This window comes from Dryas octopetala, chromosome 2, assembly GCF_963921425.1.
Source record: "Dryas octopetala chromosome 2, drDryOcto1.1, whole genome shotgun sequence".
In the NCBI taxonomy this organism is placed as follows: Eukaryota; Viridiplantae; Streptophyta; class Magnoliopsida; order Rosales; family Rosaceae; genus Dryas; species Dryas octopetala.
Window position 1 is genome coordinate 21,566,848 of NC_141367.1, and position 23,995 is coordinate 21,590,842.

The 23,995-nt window shown below is 37.5% G+C and overlaps 6 protein-coding genes across 9 annotated transcripts; 3 read left to right on the forward strand and 3 right to left on the reverse strand.

Moving 5' to 3' along the window:
• Positions 1-296: 296 nt before the first annotated feature.
• SECE1 (secE/sec61-gamma protein transport protein) lies at positions 297-1,324 on the forward strand. The gene has a single exon (XM_086234147.1). It carries the CDS (start codon positions 574-576, stop codon positions 1,105-1,107), a length of 534 nt encoding a protein of 177 aa, XP_086090273.1. The 5' UTR covers positions 297-573; the 3' UTR covers positions 1,108-1,324.
• LOC147294077 (prefoldin 2) lies at positions 1,325-3,556 on the reverse strand. Its single transcript, XM_086234148.1, has 2 exons — positions 3,419-3,556; positions 1,325-2,059 (listed from the first exon to the last, which is right to left on the reverse strand). Exon 2 carries the CDS (start codon positions 2,051-2,053, stop codon positions 1,604-1,606), a length of 450 nt encoding a protein of 149 aa, XP_086090274.1. The 5' UTR covers positions 2,054-2,059; positions 3,419-3,556; the 3' UTR covers positions 1,325-1,603.
• Positions 3,557-7,397: 3,841 nt separating this feature from the next.
• Positions 7,398-14,686, forward strand: DOT2 (SART-1 family). 3 transcript variants are annotated; one of them, XM_086234035.1, is made up of 14 exons: positions 7,398-7,725; positions 7,897-7,923; positions 8,057-8,956; positions 9,795-9,936; positions 10,023-10,077; positions 10,620-10,733; positions 10,831-10,927; positions 11,072-11,138; positions 11,283-11,342; positions 11,515-12,133; positions 12,594-13,063; positions 13,464-13,684; positions 13,905-13,989; positions 14,352-14,686. In XM_086234035.1, the coding sequence occupies exons 3-14, from the start codon at positions 8,079-8,081 to the stop codon at positions 14,424-14,426; spliced, it is 2,883 nt and encodes a 960-aa protein (XP_086090161.1). In that variant the 5' UTR covers positions 7,398-7,725; positions 7,897-7,923; positions 8,057-8,078; the 3' UTR covers positions 14,427-14,686. The 3 variants fall into 3 exon arrangements, with proteins under 3 accessions (XP_086090161.1, XP_086090159.1, XP_086090160.1); XM_086234033.1 differs by lacking the exon at positions 7,897-7,923; XM_086234034.1 differs by lacking the exon at positions 7,897-7,923 and having other exon boundaries at positions 8,067-8,956.
• A 711-nt stretch (positions 14,687-15,397) lies between these two features.
• LOC147294079 (cysteine synthase-like) lies at positions 15,398-20,165 on the reverse strand. 2 transcript variants are annotated; one of them, XM_086230609.1, is made up of 11 exons: positions 20,098-20,165; positions 19,634-19,693; positions 19,433-19,542; positions 19,215-19,272; positions 18,531-18,794; positions 18,291-18,428; positions 18,089-18,140; positions 17,227-17,306; positions 16,676-16,735; positions 16,449-16,529; positions 15,398-15,747 (listed from the first exon to the last, which is right to left on the reverse strand). In XM_086230609.1, exons 2-11 carry the CDS (start codon positions 19,673-19,675, stop codon positions 15,655-15,657), a joined length of 978 nt encoding a protein of 325 aa, XP_086086735.1. In that variant the 5' UTR covers positions 19,676-19,693; positions 20,098-20,165; the 3' UTR covers positions 15,398-15,654. The 2 variants fall into 2 exon arrangements, with proteins under 2 accessions (XP_086086735.1, XP_086086736.1); XM_086230610.1 differs by lacking the exon at positions 20,098-20,165 and adding an exon at positions 19,877-19,997.
• A 295-nt stretch (positions 20,166-20,460) lies between these two features.
• Positions 20,461-21,191, forward strand: FDC1 (2Fe-2S ferredoxin-like superfamily protein). Its single transcript, XM_086230612.1, has one exon. It carries the CDS (start codon positions 20,648-20,650, stop codon positions 21,095-21,097), a length of 450 nt encoding a protein of 149 aa, XP_086086738.1. The 5' UTR covers positions 20,461-20,647; the 3' UTR covers positions 21,098-21,191.
• Positions 21,192-21,325: 134 nt separating this feature from the next.
• On the reverse strand, positions 21,326-23,266 carry LOC147294081 (Ribosomal L18p/L5e family protein). The gene is made up of 2 exons (XM_086230608.1): positions 21,854-23,266; positions 21,326-21,778 (listed from the first exon to the last, which is right to left on the reverse strand). Exon 1 carries the CDS (start codon positions 22,889-22,891, stop codon positions 21,860-21,862), a length of 1,032 nt encoding a protein of 343 aa, XP_086086734.1. The 5' UTR covers positions 22,892-23,266; the 3' UTR covers positions 21,326-21,778; positions 21,854-21,859.
• Positions 23,267-23,995: the final 729 nt, after the last annotated feature.

Genomic DNA, 23,995 nt, shown 5'->3' on the forward strand with positions numbered 1-23,995 from the left:
TTTTATATATATATATATATATATATAAAAATACACACACACACATGTAGGTATCTTCATATGATCTCCTACTAGTGTTGAGTTCACTTCTGAAATATGATCATACACCATAGTTATATATAGACTTTAACAGGAAAAACACATAAAACTCACCAATATGTATAGCAAACAGAATGAACCTTAAACTAACAATGTAGGCTTTGGTTTCAATTACTATTAGTGTCCCCACTAATTAAAAGCATCATAAAAGATGACATTAATAGAACTTTTTAATTACAAAACAAGCAAATTGACTTGTATTATCATAAGTATAGCAACTTGATTATTATCATAAGTTTCCTAAATCCCCTTGGTACATTTTTTTGGGCTTAATGACTTCTATTGCTTTTTCAAGAGGGCCTGAGGGGTGTGTAGGATTCCAAAGTTTAGGCCCAAAATGGTCCAACCCAGTTAAATAAGTGGCCATGATTGACCCCACAACCCAAAAGGCCAGTATCGACCCCAAAAATCCAACATTATCCAAATTCAGAGGTCTTACCAGTTACCACCACTGAGTCACTGACCACCCAGAACATGGCGCTACGCATGTCCGTACAGTTCCCGGTAACCTCACCCTTCCCGCCACCCACAAAAACCGGTTTCGCAAACATTTCCGTACGGTTGAAACCGCCACGTGCCGGTAACAATCGTCTACTCCAACCCAGACTGACAGAGAAGAGAAAGCCAAGCAAATTCGTCACTTCAATCAGAGCGGTCGACGAAAGCCAAGCAGCAAATTCCGAGTCGGGGAGCACCCAGCAAAAAGAAGGCGCAGGAGAATCGTCGTCGGCGGAGAGTCAACCCGGCGAGGTGAGCGAGTTGGGGATGGAGATCAAGAAGGCTATGGAGAAGAGGAAGGAGGAGAAAGAGGGGAACTTTTTCGGTGGAGTGGCGGAGGAGGTTAGGGAGATCGAGTGGCCTGCGTTCGCTAAGGTCTTGGGGACCACTGGCGTGGTGCTTGGGGTCATTGCTGGATCTAGTGTCGTTTTGCTCACTGTCAATGCCGTTTTGGCCGAGTTGTCCGACCAGCTCTTTGCCGGTAGAGGGGTTCAGGATTTTTTTGGCTGAGGTATATGAATGAGATATAATACTGTCCGGCTGTCATGGTTGGTCCATAGGCCCAGCCCGGCCCAGCCCATTTTGTGTCACGCAGAGGAAACTCAAGAGAGAGAGAGAGTGTGTACATTATGTAATCTTCATGCAGGGTCATTTGACTCATTCCTTCATGTTTAATACTCATTGAAAAAAGAAAAGCCCTCTCTGGCCAATAGACTATTTGATTCCATACTCAAAACTCAATAGCATTGTATAATTGAAGTTTATAGTGTGACTTTTGAGAATTTTGTTTTCTTCATTAATCCTTACCAAAAAAGAAAAAACATATTAGATAGGGTACAAACATAATCATGATTCATTGCAATAGTTGTAACATTCTACTACCCTGATCAACCAAACCAAAACCCAAATCTCTAGCACCTGGTAAACTTGAAACTGAAAACACAATGCATTTTAACAAGTCTGAGAAAATAAAGGTGCTGGAAGAGCCTTAAGAGCTGGTGGCCTTTCATTCACCTCCACCTGCAGGACCGACCAGGACTCCTTGAGCCTGCCCTTCTTTCCGAGCACCGTCGTCCTTCTCATCAGCGTCAGCCTTTCGTATCCTAATCTTGTACTTGGCCTCAAAATCAGAAATTTCCTTTTTCTTCTTTTCCAGAGCCTCGTTCAGCCTAGAAATAACCTCTTCGATCCCCTCTTTGTTGCGCTGCACAGCGGGCAGGACCTCCTTGATGGTTCTCTCCACCAGCACCCCTCCAATCATCCGGTAGCATCGCCTGGATGGATCAAGTGGCTGGATGGCATTGATGACCAACGAGTGCTCGCTCACTTCCATCTCTAGCTCAGTGATTTTCGAGTAAATTTGGTTGAGTTCAGTCCTCATAGCAGCAAACTTATTTGCAACTGCTTGTTCATTTATCGGTTCCTTGTGATCTCCTTCAGCTTTACTACTGGCCATGATTCTCTACAAATGAATATAGCAACAGCCAACAGAATTCAAGAGTAAGAAGCATCTACAACAGAAAAGCCAACAGTACAATGCATTTGCTAGAAAACTGGAAACCAATAGCTTCAGCTTCTCATAATGTAATCATCTTCTTAAGAGGAAAGAAATATTACAGCTGCATCTACCATTAACGATAAGAAAATTCATATACTCGAGCTCCTTAGGTAATCATGAATAAAACAGTTGGCTTGATTTTCTTTAAAACAAAACAACAACCATCCTCAAATCTAAAACAGCATGTTGCAACTAGGGATGCATTTTTCAATAAGATAGACTGGAAGCAAGTTTATTTATCGAGGTTTATTCCAATTGCAACTATAATTGGGGTGACTACCGACAACTAAGGATGGTCCTCAAGCAAAAGGACTGAATCCCTGCAGGGCAACTCATTTTGTTGACCCATCTATGTCTAGCATACTCACACTGCATATGCACATATGTAGAATCTCTTGTTAGAGACTTTTTTTTTTGTTAGGGAAACAATGACTTAATCAAACAAGTAAAATGAAACATCCAGTGTTGTTAGCAACTTCTTCGCCATATTTGTTTTCCCAAATGCTTAATCTCAAGACAGCAATATGTGGAAGCAATTAATTGAAAAGAAAAACTTGAAAGTAACTAATAGATACTTGCTCGTCTCTACAATGATTGATACATCGCTTATTATTTATTCATGATGTTGTTCATAGATATGATTTGCAATTTCAAATTTTATACTAGCTAAGAAAACAAATATATGCAATAACCCAATAGAAACCCCCATTGACTGTCTTTATAGAACTTAAGAAAATGTTATCAATTTGATTTAGCTAATACTAAAGAAATTTTACTAGATAATAAAATCAAATAAGTCACATATAATAATTGATCTTTTGGTATCAAAACCACTATATTTATATTTTTACAACTAATGTAAAAAGTATTGATTAAACTTTTTTTTTTCTTCAGTTTTATGCAGTTTGAGGAAGCCCAATCCAGAATTGGAGTTCCAATTCAATACAACAAGAAAAGCTTAGACATATTTCGGCAGATGACACATAAACCCCAATTCCATGTGATATAAAATCTCAGGTTTAAGAGCAAACCCAGAAGAAGCTAGTCAAGTACACAAGCACTCCCTTTGAATATCAGATTTCTCATTATTCCAATTTTTTGCTCGATTAGACCCAAGTATTCAAACATTCATTAGTTTTTCATCAAGTTTACTCAAAAATCAAACGAATTAAAAACCCTTTGATCTTACTCCAAATAAAAATAGATACATTTGATCTGAAAAAACAAGAAGACGAAGAAACACAGAAGGAAAAGAAAGCGTACCTGATTGATTACTCTTAAAGAACTCTTGAAAAGAATGGAGGAGGCAGTGGCTCTGTAGCAGAGTGGCAGCGTCGTAGCTACGTGTGAAGCGAATGACGGAGGTGCTCCTTCGTATAAGCCCTCTGTTTTTTAATTTTATTGGGCTACATGTATAAAATCCCTCTTTTCTTTTGTCTCTCTATAGTTGCACAAAAGAGCGGGGCAATTTCTCAATGGACCTCCCTCGTTTACTCACTACACCTCCCAACATTATATTTTATTTTCTAATAAAATTCACTTTAACTAATAATTCACTCAAAGCAAATACTACTCATTTATCAAAAATCTCTAACTCAAACATAACTTGTTCATCACTTGCTGATTGACACAAAAATAAATAATTTTAAATAATGTTTTCAGTAATGCTACACTTACTACATTTTTATACCACAATTTCATACCATCTTACATGACATTCATACATTGGACACTAAAAATTAAAAAATAAGGGTTAAATACATTTTTGGTCCACGAACTTTGAGTGGTTTCTCAATTTGGTCCACCAATTTTGAAATGTGACAAAAATAACTCCGAATTATCCAATTTGTGTCAATTCAGGATTTTCCGTCCAAATATCTAACGGAAGCTGACGTGGCCGTTAAACGCTGACGTGGCGCACTTTCAGTGCGCCACGTGTCACCTCTTTTATTTTATTTTTAGATTTTTTCTATTTTACTATTTTTATAAACTTTAAAAATTAATTAAAAATAGCTCCGGACTCATAAAAATACACGGAAAATTCCTACGATCTCGCCTTGACTAGTACTAATTTATTATGGGGCCAAATTACCAATTTACCCTCTGAGAGTTTCCAGAAAATTTGGGAAGTTCAAATTTATTTCTAAAAAATTAAAATACTCTAGACTCTTTGGAAATTCATAGAATAATCTCCCGAGCTTCAAAAAATACGAGGTTTGCACCGTTGGTCTTCTAAAAACTAACACTACCTTTCTCGTGAACACTTACTACCCAAAAGACCTCTCGGTCTTAGAGGAAAATAAATTTTCCTCTATAAAATAAATTTGGACTTCCCAAATTTTTTAGAAACTCTCAGAGGGCAAATTGGTAATTTGGTCCCATAATAAATTTGGACTAGTTAAGACGAGGTTGTAGGAATTTTCCATGTATTTTTATGAGTCCGGAGCTATTTTTAAAGTTTATTAAAAATAGGAAAATAGAAAAAATCTGAAAATAAAATAAAAGAGGTGACACGTGGCGCACATTCAGTGCGCCACGTCAGCGTTTAACGGCCATGTCAGCTTCCGTTAGATATTTGGACGGAAAATCCTGAATTGACACAAATTGGATAATTCGAGGTTATTTTTGTCACATTTCAAAATTGGTGGACCAAATTGAGAAACCGCTCAAAGTTCGTGGACCAAAAATGTATTTAACCCAAAAAATAAAACCTAAAAAAGAAAAAGGAAATGCCCTTCTAGTAGAATAATGACACATCAGGTGTGATACAAATATAGGAAAAAAAATGTGGGACAACTAGCATTATTGTAATGTTTTACTCGTTGACCCGAATTTAACTCATTCGTTTATACTCAACTCAATAGTGCCAACTTTGTATCAAATCGAGATGCATATTTTTATGTCATAGCAAGAATTATAGCCCTTAATACACATTTATGTTTCTTTTTGGAAAGAATGTTTGCCTTTATTAAAAGCTGAATCTCTCAAAATTCTATATTTACTTATATTAAAATTATTTTTTAGACTTATTGAAAGGGCTTTTACAAAAACAATATTATTTTTAGGGTTTATTTCATATTTAGTACCTAAATTTTGACCCTTATCTTAATGTGGTACCTAAACTTTTATTTGTTCCAATTGAGCATCTAAACTTTTATTTTGTGTCTAATAGATACCAAAATGAATTTCTGTTAAAATTGTCATCAAAAGTTAAGAGCAATATAGTTAAAGTATATTTTAATTATTTTTTTATATGTTTAAAATTATTAAAAAAACACAACAAACAAAAAAACAAAAAATTATAATTAAAATATAAATATAAATTTTTTGAAGTGACCATATTGTCCTTAACTTCTGTTAATAATTTTAACAGAAATTCACATGGGTATCTATTAGACACAAAATAAAAGTTTAGATACTCAATTGAGACAAATAAAAGTTTAGGTACCACATTAAGACAATGGTCAAAGTTTAAGTACTAAATATGAAAAAAAAAACCCTTATTTTTAAAAGGAGTGATTAAATTTTCGATAGCGTTGATAAAAGATTGAAAACTCGCGGGGAAAAATGGAGGATGAAATAGGTTAAAGTTAAACATAAAAATTAGAGAAGTTCGAAAAATTCACGTTTTTTTTAACACACTAAAGACTTTTAATGCACTTTGGATAATTCTTAGAAAACTAGTCAAAATAGGAATGAAAAAGACTTAAAACACCCTTAAAACCAATAAAGTTTCCTCCTTAAACCATCTTCCTCTACTCTCGAGTATCGACTCACCCTCTCCCCTTTGGCCTCTCTCATCTTTGTCAGTCTCTCCTCCTCTCACATCAGTCTCTCACCCTCTCTCACCTCAGTCTTCACCTCACGTCCCATTTAACTTCTTCAGCTGAAGGGGTTTGTCATGGTCGAGTGGTGATGGGCTCATCTAATACTGAGTAGGTAGCATGTTTTGGGATTTTAATTAAGAGGTAATCAAGTCTTTCATATCAATTTTTGGTTAGCTTTCTAAGAATTTAGAATGTCTTCAAGTGCTTTAAAATAAGGCTATTTTTAAAAATTTCTCAAAAAACTAGATTAAAAGTTAAAACAAGGTCATTAAACAAATAAAATAGAGAGCTGCTATTTGCACACTTTTTTTTTTTTTTGCACACATTTTTCTCTTACACATCTCCTACCATCTTCTAAAATCTTCTAAAATTTAAAATTTCTCTTTTACACACCCCTCCCATTACCAAAATACCCCAACCTCATTAATCTCACCAAAATTTCTCACTATACACTCTCCTAATCCAAACACTACACACCCTACCCCAAATATGAATTTTTAAATTAAAAAAAAAACAAAGAACAAAAAAAAAAATGTTGAAACCATCCCAACCCCCTCCCTCAGCCTCTGCCATCCCAGCCCCTCCCCCTCCCTCACCTACCCCGACAACCTCCCTCCCTTCCCTTCCCCGACCACCTCTCTCCCGCTCTCCTTCCCTCACCCGACCACCTCCATCTCTCTTTCTCTCCTCCCCGCAATACCAACCCTCGTATTTCTCTCTCCTCCTCGCAGCACCTCCTCCTCCCCCGCAACACCAACTTCAAAAAAAAAAAAGGTGGCAGGTGGTTCGGCAGACCAGTGCCAAACCCGTCGGTTTCGTTCAGCAGGTACCCACTGAACGAACTAGGTTTGTTCGGCGGTTACCTGTCGAACGAAACCGACGGGTTCGGCACTGGTCTGCCGAACCACCTGCCACCTTTTTTTGCTATTTGCTTGGGCGAGAAGGGAGATAGAGAGAGAAGAATGTGATAGTGGTGGTGGCTGTTTTGGCTTAGGTAAGGGAAGAAGAAGGTGGTGGTGGCTGTTTTGGTGGTGCAGGGGCTGGGGGGGTCGGTGCAGGGGCTGAGGGGCTAGGTGGGTTAGGTGGAGGGGGGAAGCCGGAGGGGGAGGGAGGGAGGGGTGGGTCGGGTGAGGGGGTTGAGGGGCTAGGTGGGTTGGGTGGAGGGGCTGGCTGAGGGAGGGTTGGAGAAGAAGAAGAAGAAAAAAAAAACATGGGAAGGGGGGTGTGAACGAGAGAAAAAAGAGAGGGAAAGAAGAGGGCTGTATAGTTTTTTTTTTTTTTTTTAATAGGGGTGTGCAAAAAGAAAAAAGAGGGTGTGCAAATAGCAGCCCTCATAAAATAAAATAAGAAAGATAAAAAAGAAAGAAGAGAAAAAGAGGGTCGGTTAAAAGTAAAACACTCGAAAAAAAAAACCTCAAAGCCTCCTTGGTTCTAAACTCATAGCAGTTTCCCGTTTTCGAACCCAAGCATCCAAATCCCGGCCCTCTCTTCTTCTTCTTCTTCTTCTTCGATTCTCAATTTCTGTGTTTCCAAACAACTCCGAAATTCAAGAGATTCAGGCATTCGATTGCCCCCGCTATTAAAGCCATCCAAATCCGCCGTTTGGGAGGTCTCGAGGCTGCCTGGTTCACCACCTAAGCACCACTACCAGTAACGAGTTTACCAAACAGAGCTTAGAGAGATTTGAGAGCGCAAAACTCCGCCTACACTTGCAGCCAAACAGAGCCCGAAACTATTCGTAAGGTATCATATACGCTTTCTAAGCATTCTCTTTTTACGAATTTATTTATTTTATGGTTGCTTAGGGGTTTTTCAATCTTTAAATGCTACATTTAAGACCGTTTTCTGTCTTGTTCCCAGGAATTTAAGTAAAATAGTCGCAATTTGATATTTTCCTACGTTTATTTTTCTCAGCTGGCCAAACACAGCATTTTTCCCCCGGTATTTTTGACTTATTTTCTTTGAACTTCTATTTTTTAGAAGTGCTCATTGTGTCAAATTTGGGCTTTGGAAAGTTAGTACATTTATTTATTTGGTTTCGTTTTTTTTATTTTTCTAATAATTTCGTGATTAGAGTTTTGTAGAGTGTGTTGCAAATGGACATGGAATTGTCTGAATCAAAGTACGAAGATGACTCTCCGATGAGAGAGCACCGGGATGAAGGGATTAATGATGATTTAGAAGAGAATGGGACCGACAAATCAAGCAGGCATCGGAGCAAGGATAGGAAGAAGAGTAGCCGAGGGGAAGAGAAGGACGCTAGAAGTAAAGACCGGGAGCGGTCGAGGAGAAGTAGTGTTGATGCTGTAAAAGAAAGAGAGAAAGAATCTAAAGATTCTGAAAAGGATCGGGTATCTGGCAAGGAAAGGAGGAAGGACGATAGAGATGAGCGCTATAAGGATAGAAGTAGAGATAATAAGGTGAGGGATAAAGATTCTGATCGAGAGAGTTATAGAGAAAAGGAGCATGAGAAGGGGAAAGATAGAAAGGATCGGGGGAAGGAAAAAGAGCATGAGAAGGAGCGAGAGATAGAGAAGGATAGTGATCGGGGACGAGACAAAGAGAGGGGGAAAGAGAAGATGAGGGATAAGGAAAAGGAAAAGGACAGGGAACGGGACAAATTAAAGGAAAGGGAACGAGAAAAAGAGAGAGAAAAACATAAAGAACGTGAGAAGGGGAGGGAAAGCTATAAGGATACAGATAGGGAGAAGGGGAAGGACAAATATAGGGAAAAGGAGAGGGAACTTGATCAAGATAAGGAGAAGTCAAGAGATAAAGTAAGCAGGAGAGGCCTTGATGATAATTATGAATGGAGCAAGGGTGGGGGAAGAGATGATAAAGCTAAGCCAAATGATGAGGATAACAGGGATAAGCAAGGGAAGGTTTCCTTCAATGTTGAGGATGAACAGAATGCTGAGGGCATATCAGGTGGAGCACATCTATTGGCATCGGAGCTTGGGGAACGCATCCTAAAGTAAGTACATCTTCATTTATGCTATCTTTATGCAATATGTGATTTATTTTATAAACATTTGTTATTTTTTGAAGTATTTCTGCTTAATTTTCCATTTTGCATTATCGCACCGTATGTTCTTTGTGAGGCTCAGAAGAAGTTGATAGAATGCCTTCCTTGGTTCTGCTAATGTGAAATGTGGAAATTGGATGGTGATGTATTTAAGGAATCTGTAAAGTGGTTTTAATGTGAATGAACATCTTTCAAAAGATAATATGCAAAACGTGCACTGCTTGTGTATCAATGTGAATCAACATCTTTCAAAAGATAATAACAATCTATTATATTCCATTTGGTTTATTGTTTAATTTGAAGAGAGAGATGATTGTAGCCTACTAGCATTGATCTGCTGGGAAGCAACTGTCAATTGACTATTTTATGACTTTACTTGATGGCATTTTGTGATTTTTGATTGGACATATCATGCTGGTATTCTAATTGCATACCCACTAATTATATCCTATTCTCTGCAGTTTGCTTAGGAGCTACTTTCTGCTTGACACATATTGATTATAATTATAGTTGTTCATCCATTTCCAATCAGTTTCTTATTTTAAATGCAGCTGAATTATGGATGTTATGGGAGAGTGGGTCTTACATTTGAATTGTTTGCAAGTACATGTGTCGTTTTTATTGAATTTGAACACACAACGTAGTGTTGTTATAGTTATTTGAGTTGTGTTAATATATAATGTCCATGTATATTTATATATATACACATAGCTGTATGTAAATGCCCCTTTTCAGGACAATGCCATGTAACATGACTATATTTCTTTCGGTTTTGCTTTTTGCTCAGAACGAAGGAAGAGAGATTAAAGAAGAAAACCGAAGACGTGTCTGAGGTTTTATCATGGGTTAGTAGGAGCCGTAAGCTTGAGGAGAAAAGGATTGCTGAAAGGGAAAAAGCTTTGCAGCTTTCAAAGATTTTTGAGGAACAGGTTAGTTTGGTGTTGTTTCCTTTGCATCGTCTTTCAACAGTTTGTTGATTTTATGATTACCATTTATATTGTGTGGATTTTCTCAGGACAATATTGGTCAGGGAGAAAGTGAAGATGAGGAGACAACCCAGGATACCACTCGTAAGATTCCTTCTTTCTTGAGAATTATATATATATATATATATATATATTGCTTAATAGCAACTACTTGATTGAAGGGTTGTTTGAACGTCAGTAGGAATTTGAATTAGTTCTTTTTGAATTTTATTGTATTTGAGCACACATGTGGGCCTATTTTCACAGACAGAATGCTTATTTTATGTAGAACTTGTAGGCTTATGAATTTTTTTATTATATTTTTATACACCTGAGCACCAGATGAAAGTAAATAAATCTTGAGGACTTGTGTGCGTGTATGTGTCTAGAGGTTTGGTTCAGTATTCTGTTAATATGCACCTGCTCATAATATTTGGTTCCTATATGCTGCAAGTTTCTAGAGAATAATAATGAGCCAACAGTTGCAAGTTGTGGGACCCAATGTTGTTGATAGTATTTTGAGAGCTTGGTTTGGATTTGCAGTTGACATGTTAATGATGTCTGAATAACACAGTTATAATCTTTGCGGTTTTTATGGGTTACTTGATCAGATTTATCTCACTTTTACTCCAAACACTTGTTTATAGATGATCTAGCCGGGGTTAAAGTTCTTCATGGCCTTGACAAAGTAATGGAAGGCGGGGCAGTTGTTTTAACACTCAAAGATCAGAGCATTCTAGCTGATGGTGACGTTAATGAAGGTAAAGTAGCTTGAAATTACTTTCTTTTAGGGCCTAGGTGCCCCTTATAGGCATGACATTTTTTATATAAAAGATTTTTTTTGATTTAATGTAACAGACATTGATATGCTTGAGAATGTGGAAATTGGAGAGCAGAAGCAACGAGATGATGCTTACAAGGCAGCAAAGAAAAAAACGGGGATTTATGTTGATAAGTATGTTCACCATTGTTATAATGTTCAGTTATTTTATAGATATACTAACAGCAACTTATTGTGACAGTGTCTATGTCTAACCATCTCCTATAATTTGGCATTTGCTCACACAACTCATTAGTTGTACGTTTGATGATGTATCAGGTTTAATGATGACCCTGGTTCAGAGAAGAAAATTCTTCCAAAATATGATGATCCTGCCCCAGATGAGGTCAATATATATATATATATATATATAGTTTAATTTCCCCCACTTTTAGCTTATGCCCCAGAATTTTTCCTCATTCACTTGCATTTTGTTGAAACGTTGAGCATGGCAATTGGTTGTAATATGTGAATTTATGTTTCTTTTCAGGGTGTAACTCTAGATGAAAGAGGACGCTTTACTGGTGAGGCAGAGAAGAAACTTGAAGAGGTACTATTTTATTTCTCATGCTAATTTCTCAAGCAGCCTGAATGTATGTGATTTATATGCTTCAAATTGCATCAGTAATGCTCCTTTGACTTTATAATGTGATCTAACTGCTTTTAGATAAAGGAAAACAAAAAAGATAAAAACTAACAATAGTATTATTTCTTTTTCCTAGCTCCGGAGGAGGATACAGGGTGTTCCCACAAACAACCACTTTGAAGATCTCAACATCTCTGGAAAGATCACATCTGACTTTTATACTCATGAAGAAATGCTTAAGTTTAAAAAGCCCAAGAAGAAGAAATCCTTGCGGAAGAAGGAGAAGCTAGATTTAGATGCCCTTGAAGCAGAAGCAGTCTCTGCAGGGCTGGGTGTTGCGGACCTTGGTTCTAGGAATGATGCAAAGAGGCAGGCCACTAAAGAGGATCAAGAAAGATTGGAAGCTGAAAGGAGAAATAGTGCATATCAGTTAGCTTATGCTAAAGCAGATGAGGCATCTAAATCATTGCGACTGGAGCAAACTCTTTCTGTTAAACCAGAGGAAGATGAAACTGTTGTCTTGGCAGATGAGGATGAGGATCACTATAAATCCTTGGAGAGAGCTAGGAAATTGGCTCTTAAAAAGAAAGTGGAAGAGACACCATCTGGTCCACAAGCAATTGCCCTCCTTGCCACCACCAATGCCAGCAGTCAGACTGCAGATGTTCAAATCCCCTCAACTGGAGAGTCACAGGAAAACAAGGTTGTCTTCACAGAGATGGAAGAGTTTGTCTGGGGCCTCCAGCTTGAAGAAGGTATTTCTTGAATTCTTTCAATGTGTGTTTGTTTTTTTAAGTAATCTTAGACTAATGTGAATTGATACTTTATTGGCTGAGTGTAGGAATCCTTCTTACCATTTTAGATGCCATGTCTCAATGGTCATCTAGTATCTTGTAGTTAGCTGGTGGCCATATTCCTATTTCATCAAATTCAGGATTATTAGTTACCATTTTCCCATGGAGGAGTCTGATGTTTCTCTAGCTGCTTTTCACATGCCAATTTAGTCTTTCTTTTTGTGTATTTAATTTGTTTAATGGTGGCCAATTTACTTTGGTATTTGTCAGGGTGATTTTGATTATTGCCTTTTAAACCAGTGGAAACTCTAGATAGCCTGCTAGTAGATCACAATTTCATGTTTCAGTCGAAGCTTTTTCTTGCTTTTCCATGGCATGCATGGTTTAATAAATGACTTCTATGTTGCCTGTTCTTTTTCAGAAAGCCACAAGCCTGAAAGTGAAGATGTTTTTATGCAAGAAGATGAAGAACCAAAAGCTTCCCATGAAGAAAGAATGGATGAGGCAGGTGGGTGGACTGAAGTTAAAGATATTGATGAAGATGAACACCACGCTAATGAGGATAATGAGGAGATAATTCCAGATGAAACTATCCATGAAGTTGCTGTTGGGAAAGGATTATCAGGTGCGCTGAAGCTGCTTAAAGAACGAGGAACCCTAAAAGAAGGTATTGAATGGGGTGGCAGAAACATGGACAAGAAAAAGAGCAAACTTTTAGGCCTTGTAGATGATGATGATGAGCCAAAGGAGACTCATGCATTACGTCAAAAAAGGGTTGAACAGAAGGATACTCGCTCATCCTCGTCAGGCCATCAAAAGGAGACTCGTCCACCTAAAGTCTATCAGGAAAAGGATATTCACCTTGAGAGAACTGATGAGTTTGGACGAACTGTAAGTACTCCTGTCCAGTTCCTTTACAATATGTAATTAGTTTATATGGTTTAACATTGTTATGTTGGAGGGAATGTGGTCATAGAGTTGTATCTGTAGTCAATTGAAAATTCTTATGCTTATTCCATGGGCTAAATTTTGGGGTTAGAAGTGTAGTTCTCTAAAAGCTGTGTACCAGCAATAATATGTATGTTTTGATCTTTGCGTATCAGTGACATTATATTAGCCATAGTAAATTTAAATATTCCTATGCTTATTCCATGGTGAAGTTTGGGGTTTGGAAGTATAGTTTCTTTAAAGCTGTGGTGCAGGCAAAAATATACATGTTCTGCTCTTTAATTTGTTGATGATCATGTAGTATTGTTTCTGCTCTGTTGACTTATTTCCTTGTTATCACCAGTTGACACCAAAGGAAGCCTTTCGGATACTTTCTCATAAGTTTCATGGGAAGGGGCCTGGAAAAATGAAGCAAGAGAAACGCATGAAGCAATATCAGGAAGAACTGAAGCTGAAGCAGATGAAGAGTTCAGATACACCATCACTGTCTGTGGAGAGGATGAGGGAAACTCAAGCTCGCTTGCAGACACCCTATCTTGTTCTCAGTGGTCATGTTAAACCGGGGTATGCTTTATAATATTAATAATCAAATGCATTGAGAAATGACTTGATGGATTCTCTAAAACTTGAATTTGTTAACACCCTTTGAATATCTCAATTTAAAGAATTGAATAAAGAAACATGAGCTTGGTATAGGCTTCCCTGCCTTAACTTTTCTATTTTCTATTGGACATTCATATTCCCAATTGATTTACCCTTTTCCCCCCTCCTTTGGTCTTTTCAGGCAAACTAGTGATCCCAGAAGTGGTTTTGCTACTGTTGAGAAGGATCTCCCAGGGGGCTTGACGCCCATGCTTGGTGACAGAAAGGTGAGTTAACTCTTTACATTTCTTTCTCCTAATTTCATAGATGTTGATGTATATGTATATATATAGCCTGATATTCACAGGTTCCAATTTTTCCAACTGCCAACTAATTAGTTATTTTAATGTAGAGGTCGATCACGAAATCTTAGTCTGTCCACAGAACAGCCTTATCTAAGTTCTGCTTCTTATCCATCAAATCTTTATTTGTTTTCTTTTGATCATCTAGAAGCCTGTAATATTTAATCTTTAGTAGGATGTTTTAGATAGACAATCTTTATTCACCCATTTGTGGTGTTTATTTCCTTCTGCTCTTTTTATTCTTTTTTCAATTTTCCAGATAGTAATTTTTTCTGTTATTTTTTCAGGTTGAACATTTTCTGGGTATAAAGCGCAAATCCGATCCTGAAAGTTCAGGCACGCCAAAGAAGCCTAAAACTTGAAGTTTTCTTTGGTTGAATTTTGGAGTTCATGACATTCAATTTTTTAATTTCTTGCCTGTATGTACTCTTATCTTAATGGGCAAGGGGCTGACCTGCATGGGCAGAGCTATAGTTAGTAAATTTGCGTATAATACGCATACATGTATGTACATTTTTTTTTTTTTTTTTTCTGTTTTCCATACGTTTCAAAAATATGCATATTTTTCAATCTAAACGTACAATTTGTGTCAATCTAAACGTATAATTTGCATATTTTTCAATCATACATGTATTAAACACATATTATCACTTATTATTCCGTATTTTGCATGTATTATTTGAGTATTTTGAAAAAGCGTTAATTTCATTACGACAGTTAAAAGTTCAGTACTGAAATTGTTGATTGTTAGTAAATGATGGATTGATTACGTCAGTTCAGTACCGAACTGCATGGTATAACATATCCATTACATCAGCAAAATAATATGCAAATAATACTGAACTGAAAATTAACCCTTTGAAAGTTTAAAACGCCAATAATGCATGCATTATTTCCAATCATGACCTAATGGATTGATTAGTCAAAATTAACAATTTCAATCAACTATATGCTCAATCATGACCTAATTGGATTTATGTCAGATTGGATTGGATGTGAATTTACCAAAAATAACAATTTCAAGCCGACGAACACCTTTATAATTAGAGAATTTAGAGGCATCAAACACAAATGACCCATTTGTATTTTGCGCTTGACCAAGCATGACGTGTTGATATTTGTGACGGATATGATCTTGCATGTCGTGAAGATTCTCCTATATTTAGCTATCGTATCTGATGAAACAAAAAAAAACTTGTGCCAAGTTCGAATTTTAGTAGTGACAAGTGAATTAGTAGGAGTGAGCGATTGTGTTTCATGGTATGATTTGGTAAAAATTTGTATAAGGAAAACTACCATGCATACACACTTTAGTTTGAGGAGTCGGTTGTGAAATGCTCATCGTGATAAGATGTCATAAAAATTTTACCATTCCAACTTTCAGTTAAGAAGTTGATCATTTCAGATTCACCAGTCAAGGTAACAATGAACCAGCCAGAAAATCAGGGAACAACTCAGGGCTCAAAGCTCATGTTTTCAGATTTTAGGGAAAAAAGAAACCCAGATAATCCCTCCTTATATTAAGAAGTGTGATGTACTCAGATTCACTGGTCAAAATTTTGAAGTAGCCAGAAACTAGCAGGGAACAAGTCAAGGCTCAAAAGTCATGCTTTCGGCTTCCCGTCTCACCGACTCAAACAGCACAGAGGAGAGATACCTCTCCCCAAAGCTTGGAAATACCACCTACATGAATTAGTAATGAAGATGGAAAGCAATTAGCAGTGGAACAGAAAGCATGAGGCACAATCAGGCATGGGCTACCCAAAATAAAGACAAACACTCTTGAAACTCGCTGTTTGTCTGCCATGAAATTTGAGATACACACTCTTGAAATAACCCAATTTGTTGAGTCAAGTGAAGAAGGATAAAAACTAAAGCTACTAAATCTCTTAACAACTTAAGAATGCCCCTAGCAATTGGGAGTTTTATTTAAGGATGCAGCCTCTGTAAATGCATAAAGATGGCCAACTTGGTACTAACTGCTTTGAGTTTGTTGAATCATATTAATATATACTAATAACCTCAAATTTCCCTTGGTTGATATTGGTTTTGGATCAAGGGAGATCCAACCCTGCCCAATATTTTTCTACAAGCTCGTTTCTTGACCCTTGGTTGTTGGCCTAAGGCTAGAGTAGAAAGGGTCCATCAGACCCCTGATGAAGTATCATATTCCTGATGGTCAAAATAAGAAAATATTGTAGGGCCTAAGTAATGTAATCCCAGAAATCAATAGTTCAAGGCAACCAATTTAGTGATTGGAACCTTATGCTTAGAGATAGCCCAATGTCATATCTCTGTGCAACTAGACAATTCTGTATGCCAAATGCCAATAATACAAGGTCAACTAGTAGTCTAGAACTGAGAAGGGGTATGATCCAACTTACAACAATGAGCTTTCCCGCATTCTCTGGTCTCTTTGCAATCTTAATTGCAGCGGCGGCACCAGCGCCAGATGATATTCCCACCTGGAACAAATAATCCCGTACTTGTAAGTGGACTAAAAAGTTAAGGCAGCAATACAGTGATTGATACATAAATATGGCAGATTCAAATCTGATGGCCCAAAAGCACAGATATTAACTCACTACTGGTTGTTAGGTTAAGAACTTACAAGCAAACCTTCTTTTTGTGCAAGAAGCTTTGCAGTTTCAATTGCTTCATCACTTGATATCTGCAATACATTGCAGATTTGGTAAAGCAGTTGTAGCAGTTAGAAATGACTAATAAATGGGAAACAAGCATGCCCTAATTCAACTTCTGATGTTATATATTATAACAACATTTCTTTTCTCCTATTCCTAGTGATGGAGTCATAAAAAAGCAAATAGTATCAAATGCAACTTAATGTGCATGCTACCCTCTTTTTAAATTAAAATATAATTGGAGATGTATTAATCTCACAAATTGTAAATTTTCCTCCGTCATTTTGCAGAGAGTGAACCTCTTCAAAATGAAAAATCATAGACCATGTTTACATAAGCTCGCACAAATTATTAGCCGTGTATATTTTCCTCCATCATAACACTCTACCAAGCACAGCACAATGTTTCCTGATTGTGAGCTATTTTTCTGAATGATTGTATCACAAATAACAATGTAATGATATATATAATATGACATACACTTAAAAGATTAAGATCAATCAAAACCTTTGAGCCTTACTTGAACGACTTCATCGATGATACTGACTTCCAAAACACCAGGGATAAAACCAGCACCTATTCCTTGGATCTTATGTGGACCTTTACATTGATATGAGCATAATAATTAATGTCAGCAACACCCCAAATTTTAAACTCCCTGTTCTATTTTAAGCAAAGCAACATTCATTAGATTAACTAGAATGAAGCCATTATATAAAACTAGAATTGACCTTCAATATATACCGACTTGTCAGCTAAGAGTTTAATTAAAAATATATATGTATATATAAGCTTGAGGAAAATCCAAATTATTTACACAATATATGGGGGAATTGGGGTTTCCAAGCTCAAAGCCTAGAAGGATTCTGTTAGAAAAACTTGGCACTATATAAATCAGCAGCCAACTAAAGTTGACAACTTTAAGCTGCAGAAAATAAACCCTTGGAGTCTAAACATTCCATCAATAACAGAACATAAGCAGAGGATCGTTCCACCAAGCAGTAACTGTTTATTCCTCAGAGAAACTCCTATCTATCCTACCAGTCACAGCTGAGATTAGTTAGAACACAGCCTTATCTCCATAGAAAGTATCACATTCCTGAGACTGAATACCTATTATGAACGTCTGTGGCATACTACTATATCTCTATTTTGTTAATGAATGTTTGTAACAAAACACAAATTTCCCACTTCACTCACTCGCTAAAAGTTTCTTATACCATGAACCTTATTGATGCAATAATTCCAAATTAAAGGTGGTTCACATTTATGTGCATAAATTGTTTCCTAAATCATTGGAAAAAGCCAGTAACTAAATTGCAGGTGCCAGATTATGCAAGGAATATAAATAATCTCAGAGAAGCAATGCAGTATTAGCTCACCAGGCTTTCCTCCAGTTAGGACAGGACTTTCAACTGGTTCCACACCATACAGCTAACATTAAAGGAAGAAAAAGAAAAAAACAATAAGACAAAGTGAAAGAGCAGCAAAACAGGACAAGCTATGTTCTGGCCTTCTTAAACGCTCAAAATCAAATTTCCCAGATAATTTCTTTTGAAATTAACCTTCAAAACTCAAGCTAACCTTTATGTTAGGGTTCTTCTCTTTGAGAAATTTCCCTGCACCTGTTATGGTTCCACCCGTACCTATCCCAGAAACAAAAGCATCTACTTTCCCTCCTGAGCCTTCCCATATCTCTGGTCCAGTGGTTTCATAATGTACCTACAATAACATAAATGACATGATTTTTCCAAGCACAAGATACCTCTTTTCTTTTTGATAATGCATTGGCTACATATGCTATGGAATTGATTGAGTAGATACCTTAGGGTTGGCAGGATTTTCAAACTGCTGAAGCATGTAGGCATTAGGTGTCTTTGCCAATATCTCTTCAGCCTTCTGAACAGCTCCTTTCATGCCCTTTGCAGGATCTGTGAGAACCAACTCAGCTCCAAAGGCTAGAAGGATGATTCTTCTTTCAAGACTCATTGAAGCAGGCATTGTGATGATAAGCCTGTAATGCTTAGCTGCTGCCATGAAGGCTAATCCTATGCCAGTATTACCACTTGTTGGCTCAATGAGGACACTCTTCAGAAAACAACAACCAACCAACCGAAGTCAAAATCAAGGAAGATCTGTCAGCTCACAATTTTCAACAAATAACAATCTCATCTTTTCTTCATTATAACAAGCTCATAATATTGGTGAAACCAAACAATGTTGTGGTACAAAATTCAGACTATTAATAAGGGGTTCACAATTTTCACATACATCTTTTAATGCAAAAATTCTTCACAAATAACACATGCAAGTAATGTTTCCAGCTAAAACATCCAATGATAAAAGAAAAGTTGCATCTTTTTCTTCATTGGAAATTGAATTAAAAAGCATGCTAGTGGAGAAATTAAGCAATTATATCAGGTAGGTGGTTGCCTCCTCTTTTCTATGCACAAATTCTTCAAGAAAATAACACTCCTATCCAACAGGTTTCTCTATCAAACAACTAACCTGCCCAGGTGTAATAAGTCCCTTCGCCTCCGCATCTGCAATCATACTGTAACCAATCCTGCAGTACACAATGCCGTAATTAGGAACCTTAATAGATAATCAAAGCAAAAGCACAACATTTGCAGATCATCACCGCCCTGAAAACAGTAAGCATAATCATCTAAACAAAAAAAGAAAAAAGACCAGGTAATAAGATTTGTACAACTAAAAGTCTATACCTGTCTTTAACACTGGAGCAGGGCTCCATCATTTCCAGTTTGGCAGCAATTCGAGCAACACAACCATCCACAACATTGTTCAGATACACCAATGGGGTTTTTCCAATTAACTATAAACAATGAAACAAAGGGTTCCTAGTATTATAAGCAAACCACACAACACCAACACATTTTAGTGCACACAAAACCTGGTTTACTTACCTCAGTAATATCTTTGGCTATGCCAGACTTCTCCACTGCCATTTTCCCCTTTTCAGATTACTGCAAGCAAAAACGCCACTTGGTAAATAAAATTAAGTCATAACCAATAATACAAGAAATTTCACTTTATGAAAATTAGAAAAATAAATAAAAAAAGAATTTTTTTTTAATAACTGCTTTTTCAAAACATTTTTTTTAATAAAACAACCTAAGACTGGAAAATCTAATACACACAACTGCAACCTTATAAAGAAATTTTCTTTCTTTTATGATTTTCGTTATTTGATTATGATCAGATCATCAGGATGAGTTGATTTTGTCGCTGGTTCGTTTTTGTTCTGAAAACCCCAAAAATGAATTTATGTTGCAGAACTATAAGCTTACTGCGGATGTGATTAGTGAAATGATAATAGTTCTGGAGTATGATTAACGATTAAGCAAGAAATTAGAACAGAGAATATCACCTTGACACTGACAGATAATCTCCACGTCAAAGCTGATAACCACGACCTGTTAAGAAGATCAAACAACAGAGCTACCGACCCACCAATATATATGGTTCTGAAATATGTTGGTTCTGAAGTATGACGTCATAATTACAGTGCTCTTTCTTTTTGGATTCTATTGAATTTGGCCTGTTTTGAAGTCCTGTTACTCTTTTGGGCAAAGATGGTATGTGATTTGGATTTGATAGCGAATTCCCAATTTGGGATTCAACATCCATATTTATGTCACAATAAATTGTTTCAAATTTTTATTATAATTGTTTCACAGTTCATGGTTTATGCATTGCATGAAGATGTTTCACAAAAATTTGAGACGAACCCATCTCCCTTGTTTTTCACTTAAACCATATTGTAACATTGACACGGGCACAACCTTGTTTTGTTTAATAAACCACAAAACACCAACTTATTACAAAACCTTATCCTTTGCCACACACCATAAACAATAGCACAGAGGCAGCACTGCCACAAAAACTGTCCCTCATTTGCTGCCTCAGAAATTAACACTATGGCAACCCTGTTTCACTTCCCTTCATCTCCTTCTTTCACTCTACCCAAACAAGGACACCCCACCAAACTCTCCACTGCTTTTCAGCTCAATCTCCGGTGGCCACGCCACAGTTCACGACGATCCTGCATAGTCCGGTCCTACAAGGTGGTGGTTGAGCACGAGGGTCGGTCTACTGAGCTGGAGGTGGAGCCTGATGAGACCATACTGGCCAAGGCATTGGACTCTGGCCTGTCTGTGCCGCATGACTGCAAGCTTGGGGTGTGCATGACTTGCCCTGCTAAGCTTCTGGCCGGCACGGTTGACCAGAGTGAAGGTATGCTCAGTGATGATGTGGTGGAGAGTGGCTATACATTGCTGTGTGTATCTTACCCACAGTCTGATTGTCACATTAAGACCATCCCGGAAGATGAGCTCCTATCACTGCAATTAGCAACAGCTAATGACTAAATTTTGGATTTTGGCAACTGGGTAGTGAATTTGACCCATGTTTGTATTGAGTTATGGATTGTTGAATAGAAATAATATCTGCTTTGTTTTATCACTTACTCACTTATAAAGGAATGTGCTGCTATCAATTGGTACTTGACTAGTAATGTTGTTTGTTGAAATCATATGATTGTATAGGCCATTAATTGGATTGGTTGCGACCTGGATGGAGCAAATAGTTTAATCAACTTATTAAGTTAAACAGATGATAAATGCAATAATTTTCTCCAGCTTCATTCCAAAGTTTCATTATAACACATTGCTATACAATGCAGAAGGAGAAAAAAATGGTCATTATTGTTCATCCATTACAGACCGATATCCTCAGGAGATCTGATGAGATGGTCCTAAATCTGTTTTAATAATGCTAGGTAATTAAGTGAGTGCAATCGATTCCTTGAATTCCTCTTGTGCTTGTTTTGGGTGTGGAAACAATGGAGGAGAGACAACCAAAGTATCTTACGCCATCAGGGTGGTTGTTGAATGTCCTCATTTCTCAGCAGAGGAGGGCAGTCAATCCTCTTAGTTCCTTGAAAAGTAATTCCCAAGCAGAAAACTTGTGTTGTAGAAATTGTCTAAGCCAGCTTCTATATCTCATAAAATGAATCAAATTCATCAGCATAGCTCTGACCATCCAGCCCTCTAACCATCAGAAACATGGTTAGTTCAAATGAAACATAAAATCAAGGCGCTGACTGTGTCAGAATAGCAAACCACCTGCTCCTAGGCTGCAGATGAGGAACTGGGTTTCTTCCACATTCTTTGCTTGATCTTGACCTTCACATTAATGCCATTATCAATGATAGATTGAAGTACAATTTGAAGCTTGCCTTCCAATCTCTCCCCTTTCCTTGGTGTGTAAATCACATCATAGATATCATCAGCCAATGCCCTCTGAGCCAGAACTGCCCCCACAGCAGCACAATTAGCAGCTGAATTCCTAGATGAACCAAGGTCGAACTTCATGTCCTTCGATATGGAATGTGCCACGGCAACAACCTTACTGGTCGCCCGGTGTACAATGCAGGCACGAACAGACGCATTCGATATGTAAATGTCCAGGCAAAATGGCTCATGGAAAGGACCCGTGAGCTGATTAAAAGTCGGAGTCCTCAGCTTCTTCTTCCCAACACAAGAATTGTCCATTTCATCATGCTGAGAATCCTTCACAATTCTACCTTGTTTCTCACTTCTGGAGAACAAATCACGAACCGGGTTGTCTTTTTTGCTCTCCTTTAAATCATTGTCCTTTCTTTTACTTTCCTTTGGATCATCCTTCTTCTTAGAAGTCTTTTTCCTGCGATGGAAGTCGAAATTATACTCTTCGAACTCTTTGGAGTCACGGTCAAGTTTATAGAAGAGATGGCCGCGAACTCTCATATTATCAATGTCATCAAAATCCGGGTCACCCTCAACAGGCAGAGAGCAATTATCAACGGTTTCATCAGCCACTTCCTCTAAAAAGGAACTTGCTTCCAATGCAGTACCCTCCATTCCTCGTCCCGCTAGTGCCAAACCCGATGAAACCCGCCATGCATCATTGTCAACAAGCTCAATATCATAACTGTCCGAATGGGGTTTAGCATCGGAGGGGAACAGCGGAGAAGGATGAACGCTACTAGAGTAATAAGCAACTTGTGCCGAATGATCAATAACGGGGAATATGGTGGCGACCTTGCAGCAAAAAGTAGGAGCCTTGGAAAGGAAATGTGGATATACTACTGAAGCAAATGTGAGTCCTCTCCTTGAGAACATTATCAAGGTCGGTTGCTTCCGCCGCTAAAGTGGGTCTAGTACTAGATTTCGGTTTGAGCGAGAGAGAGAGAGAGAGTTCTCGAAGGAGCAAAGCATCAAACAACTGGTGTGCGACGACTGCTGCACCTCGTTCACACAGGGCAAAGGTGGTCAATCATGGAACCCAGGCCATTTTCCGATTAAACTAGTTGGAAATGAAGAAGATTGTCAAATGAGAAAACAGAAACTCGTCGTGATGGTGATGGTGATGGTGATGGTGGGTGTGGGTGTGGGACTACTGCGTAGAGTATATGTGGGATTTAAGAACACAGAGATTTGCCGCCTGTTATACAAATAAGTTTCTCTCTAGGAATTTTAATCGACGCGCGTGTCCACCATACATTTGTAAGATATGGATAAAATGGGACTACCACATAAGCTTAGTATATTTACTACTTTAAAATAGATTCAACGTGATATGACACCACTCGAACTCATAATATGAAACAGATAATGTTACGCACAAAATCTGACCAAAAAAATTGTAGGATCTTCAACAGTTAAAATCAACTGTTATTTATTTGTTGTAGGAAAGATTTGGTTGTTAATCTGATGTATTATTGCCCATTTACATATTATTGTTGAGGACCGAATTACTTAACACATAGAAAGTAGACATATTTTTTTAAAGAGATCGAGCTTCAAAAGATAGATTTCTAGAAATAGAATAAAATCAATTTCCAAAGATAATTACAATATCAGCAACCCCACGATTCTTATTTGAGAGCCCAAAAAAAAAAATTCTTTTAAGATTTAACAAGAAACAAGCATTCATGACCCCACTAACCTAACAACCTACAGATATTATCCCCACTGCTGCACTTTCATATTATGATCATGACCTAGTTACTATCATGCATTCATGCTATGCGGACAGGTAGATCTTTGACATAATGGTAGAACATGCATTTGGTTCTTGACAAGGCAGAAAGGAAGGTGCTCAAACGGAATCAAATACCATCAGGTGCTGGTTGTCACCACAATAAATTTTGAATAACAATCAGAAATCCAACACCAATGGCATTTGGTCCAATTTGAACACAATCAAGAAACGGAGAGAGAGAG

Coding starts and splice junctions, on each gene's coding strand:
- SECE1 (XM_086234147.1), top strand. CDS start 574: ATGGCGCTACGCATGTCCGTACAGTTCCCGGTAACCTCACCCTTCCCG.
- LOC147294077 (XM_086234148.1), bottom strand. CDS start 2,053: ATGGCCAGTAGTAAAGCTGAAGGAGATCACAAGGAACCGATAAATGAA.
- DOT2 (XM_086234035.1), top strand. CDS start 8,079: ATGGACATGGAATTGTCTGAATCAAAGTACGAAGATGACTCTCCGATG. Junction 9,937..10,022: donor CAAAGATTTTTGAGGAACAG/GTTAGTTTGGTG, acceptor GGATTTTCTCAG/GACAATATTGGTCAGGGAGA. Junction 13,990..14,351: donor CCATGCTTGGTGACAGAAAG/GTGAGTTAACTC, acceptor TTATTTTTTCAG/GTTGAACATTTTCTGGGTAT.
- LOC147294079 (XM_086230609.1), bottom strand. CDS start 19,675: ATGGCAGTGGAGAAGTCTGGCATAGCCAAAGATATTACTGAG. Junction 18,429..18,530: donor AAAATCCTGCCAACCCTAAG/GTATCTACTCAA, acceptor ATGTTATTGTAG/GTACATTATGAAACCACTGG. Junction 18,141..18,290: donor AGAAGAACCCTAACATAAAG/GTTAGCTTGAGT, acceptor CTTTAATGTTAG/CTGTATGGTGTGGAACCAGT.
- FDC1 (XM_086230612.1), top strand. CDS start 20,648: ATGGCAACCCTGTTTCACTTCCCTTCATCTCCTTCTTTCACTCTACCC.
- LOC147294081 (XM_086230608.1), bottom strand. CDS start 22,891: ATGTTCTCAAGGAGAGGACTCACATTTGCTTCAGTAGTATATCCACAT.